The sequence below is a fragment of the Rana temporaria genome, chromosome 3 (genome assembly GCF_905171775.1).
Source record: "Rana temporaria chromosome 3, aRanTem1.1, whole genome shotgun sequence".
In the NCBI taxonomy this organism is placed as follows: domain Eukaryota; kingdom Metazoa; phylum Chordata; class Amphibia; order Anura; family Ranidae; genus Rana; species Rana temporaria.
The window spans coordinates 408,737,780-408,742,408 of NC_053491.1; the positions used below are offsets into that span (position 1 = coordinate 408,737,780).

General features: G+C 42.6%; 1 protein-coding gene across 5 annotated transcripts in view; it reads left to right on the top strand.

The window, feature by feature from the left end:
• The first annotated feature begins 1,510 nt into the window (after positions 1-1,510).
• Positions 1,511-4,629, top strand: part of PAX8 (paired box 8) — a 43,031-nt gene continuing 39,912 nt past the window's right edge. For all 5 annotated transcript variants that reach the window (XM_040345976.1, XM_040345978.1, XM_040345980.1 and 2 more), the window contains exons 1-2: positions 1,511-1,611; positions 3,236-3,342. In XM_040345976.1, the coding sequence (XP_040201910.1) occupies positions 3,318-3,342 (25 nt within the window). In that variant the 5' untranslated portion in view covers positions 1,511-1,611; positions 3,236-3,317. The remainder of the gene's footprint in view (positions 1,612-3,235; positions 3,343-4,629) is intronic.

Sequence of the window (4,629 nt, forward strand, 5' to 3'; positions counted from 1 at the left end):
ACAACCGCCTGGTGCTTTTTTTTACGTCGTTTGCGTTCGTTTTTTTCCGGCGTATAGTTACCCCTGCTATATGAGGCGTAGCTAATGTTAAGTATGGTCGTCGTTCCCGCGCCGAGTTTTGAATTTTTTACGTCGTTTGCGTAAGTCGTTCGCGAATACGGCTGGACATAATTTACGTTCACGTCGAAAGCATGACGATTTGCCGACGTCATTTGGAGCATGCGCACTGGGATATGTCCACGGACGGCGCATGCGCCGTTCGTTGAAAACGTCAAAAACGTGGGGTCAGTACTATTTTACATAGTACACGCCCCCAACCAGCCTATTTTGAATTAGGCAGGCTTACGCCGGTCCAGTTACACTGCGCCGCCGTAAGTTTAAGCACAAGTTGTATGTGAATACACAACTTGCTGCTCAAACTTACGGCGGCGTAGTGTATCTGAGATACGCTACGCCCGCCTAAAGATAGGCAAAGCTATCTGAATCCGGGCCAATGTATCTATCTATCTTTCTTTCTTTTTTTTCTATCCAGATCTATCATGTGCCACACATCATAGATGGAAACATTTCAAGAGGTATATGTTCAACATAACAGTGACTCCATCTTCAAAATTCTCTATCTATCTATCTGTCTATCTATCTATCTATCTATCTATCTATCTATCTATCTATCTGTCTGTCTGTCTGTCTGTCTGTCTATCTATCTATCTATCTATCTGTCTGTCTGTCTGTCTGTCTATCTATCTATCTATCTATCTATCTATCTATCTATCTATCTATCTATCTATCTATCTATCTATCTATCTTTCTGTCTGTCTGTCTGTCTGTCTATCTATCTGTCTATCTATCTATCTATCTATCTATCTATCTACCTTTGTATCTATCTATCTATCTATCTATCTATCTATCTATCTGTCTGTCTGTCTGTCTGTCTATCTATCTATCTATCTATCTATCTATCTATCTATCTATCTATCTATCTATCTGTCTGTCTGTCTATATATATATCTATCTATCTATCTAGCTTTCTACATTTGTATCTATCTACCTTTGTATCTATCTATCTATCTATCTATCTATCTATCTATCTATCTATCTATCTTTCTATCTACCTTTGTATCTATCTATCTATCTATCTATCTATCTATCTATCTATCTATCTATCTATCTATATATCTATCTATCTACCTACCTTTTTATGTATCTATCTATCTATCTATCTATCTATCTATCTATCTATCTATCTATCTATCTATCTATCTATCTATCTATTTTTCGTTCTGCCTATCTATCCTTTTATCTATGTATTTATCTTGTATGTGGGAATCATATGTCATCTAGCATAGTGTAGTCCCTGAGAACCTTGTAGTGTTGGATGTGGAATCTTTTGAAATCAGCCATCCATGTGCAGTTCCCTCCTTCCAGCCCCCATGAAGCACCTGCAGCCAATCAGGGCAGTGTGTGCTGTACCAGGCAGCCCTGAGACCCCCTCCATGGGATAAATCCTCCCCCAGACCCTTTGCTTGGTGGACAAACTTCGTGTAAAGTGTGAGGGTGAGAGGTCCTCCAGAGACAAGACACAGCTGGGAGCATCCTCTGTCTTCATCATCTGTATGTTTTGCCTTTATATACTATCTATGTGTCTGTCTGTTTGATCTATTTATTTATTTTTCTATTTATCTGGCTATTTTTATTTATTGCATGCCTTCTTTCTTTCTATTGGTATTTAGTTTGATCTTGTGCCAGTTTATCTAAATGTTTCCGTGTTGTAATTATCTATAGCTGTTATTTATTGGATTTAGAATGTACCTTTTATGTGCTGCAAAGGAGCAGGCAGGTGGGTTTCTGTGGTGGGGAATGGAGGTTTTCTATGATCTCACCCTGAAGTTCATTTCCAAATGATACATGGAGTTGTTACCACTATCCGAATATTGTAACCACCAACTCTGGCTTTTATGATATATGCCATTTATTGGGGTGTCTGTGCCCTCTGCCCTTCACTGCGTGCCTGTTCATCCTGACCTCTCTATGTACCAGTGCACTTGCACCCCATGCCCATGGAGTGCCTTGGCCACTCAGTGTGTCTTTGACCCCATGCCCATGGAGTGCCTTGGCCACTCAGTGTGTCTTTGACCCCAGTCCTTTTCTGAGTTTCTGTACCCTCTGCCCTCCTTGGGGTTCCTGTGCCCCCTGCCCTCCTTAGGATTTCTAGGTGTCCCCTGTCTTTCATGAGTTCCCTGCACGCTCTGTCTTTTGTAGGTTTCCTCTGCCCCCTGCAATTCCTAGGGCTCCTCTACTTCTGCCCTCCATGGAGTTTCTCTGTCTTCTTCCTGCTATGGGGCACCTCTGCTCCCTACACTACATAATGGTTCTGTGCCCCTTCCCTTCCATAGGGTTCATATGCCCTCCTCCATCTCTGGGGCCCCTCTGTTCCCTGTCCTTTATAATATTTCTGTGCCCCCTGCCGTCCAGTGGGTTCCTATGCACTCTACCCTCCCAGGCGTTTCTGTGCCCCCTGCCCTCTATGGGGATCCTGTGCTCCCTACCCTACATTGGAATGCTTGTGCCTTCTCCTTCAATGAAGCTCCTATGCACTCGGATTTTCCGTGCCCCTTGCCCCCAGAGGAATTACTCCCCGTCCCTCTCTATGGGGTTCCTCTGCTTCATCCCTTCCATATGATTCGTGTTTCCTCTACTCTCCATCGGGTCTGCTCTACCTCCTACCCTCCATGTGGTTCCTGTACCCCCTAACCTCAATGGGTCTCCTACGCCCCCTACCCTTTATCTGGTTCCTGTACCCCCTAACCTCAATGTGTCTCCTATGCCCCCTACCCTTAATGTGGTGCTGTACCCCCTAACCTCAATGTGTCTCCTACTCCTATGCCCCCTACCCTCCATGCAGTTCCTGTACCCCCTAACCTCCATGGGTCTTCAATGTCCCCTACAGTCAAATTGTGATTCCTGTACCCCCTAACCTCCATGGGTCTTCAATCTCCCCTACCCTCAATGTGATTCCTGTACCCCCTAACCTCCATGGGTCTTCAATCTCCCCTATACCCTCAATGTGATTCCTGTACCCCCTAACCTCCATGGGTCTTCAATGTCCCCTACCCTCAATGTGATTCCTGTACCCCCTAACCCCCATGGGTCTTCTATGTCCCCTACCCTCCAGGTGATTCCTGCACCCCCAGACCTTTGTGCCCTATACAATGAGTGAACGGTGTCTCCTCCGCAGGTCGCCCGGCACAGTGGATCTCCTCCACTCTCCCTATTGGACTTATCTGAGCAGGACATCGTCTATAGGACAGCTCAGGACTATGCCTCATACCAGCCTCCGATCCGGTGAGTAGAGCCCTGTCTATGGTGCTGTACAATCTCCATACATAGACCTCTCTGTGATAATCATGTATAGATGATGGTGTGTACAACGTCTTATTGTATCAGAGGAAGCAAATTAACTCAACAACAGCTAGTCTGGACCCATTTGATCAATATTGGAGCAGCCTGTACTGAAGAGCTGACAGTCTATTTGGTGTAGATGTCACATATGGGTGGCTGGCAGACTCTGCACTGTGCTGGGGACACCCTACTACCTACCTGTGTCACCACTGGATGTGTGTAGATATCCATTTAGAATGATAGATAAGCTAAGGGATGAGGAGTGATAGAGATCACCGACTGCTGGTCGGTTCTTGTATGCTCAGATCGCAAGAAATGTGACTTTACAGCGATTTCTCTATAGGAAATGTAAAACAATCTATCTATATATCTATCTATCTATCTATCTATCTATCTATCTATCTATCTATCTTATCTATGCATTCTATCTATCTATCTATCTATCTATCTATCTATCTATCTATCTATCTATCTGTCTGTCTGTCTGTCTATCTATCTATCTATCTATCTATCTATCTATCTATCTATCTATCTATCTATCTATCTATCTTATCTATGCATCTTATCTATATATCTATATCTATCTATCTATCTATCTATCTATCTATCTATCTATCTATCTATCTATATGTCTGTCTATCTATCTATCTATCTATCTATCTATCTATCTATCTATCTATCTATCTATCTATCTATCTATCTCTATCTATCTATCTTATCTATGCATCTTATCTATCTATCTATCTATCTATCTATCTATCTATCTATCTATCTGTCTGTCTGTCTGTCTGTCTGTCTGTCTATCTATCTATCTATCTATCTATCTATCTGTCTGTCTGTCTGTCTGTCTGTCTGTCTGTCTGTCTATCTATCTATCTATCTATCTATCTATCTATCTATCTATCTAATTTGGTGAAGGATTTCATGTTTCTGGTTTATTGTGATCTGTCTGATGACCACAATATCTTTGGATGTAATCTGGATGTCGGCTCATCTAATATATAGATCGTACGATTTGCTCTATCCAATCGAATCGTACAAATTGCTGTTGTCTGTTCACCGACTACTGTGTAGATGTCCAGCGATGTTTGATAGATCCAGGCGATGTGATGTCCTCAGAAATAGGGAAAGGCATTTAAATGGCTGGATGATAAAGAATGAACAAATGATCTTACATTACAATCCTATTGCACATCAAACGATTTGTGCCTATCAGTTCAGCCAGTGGGA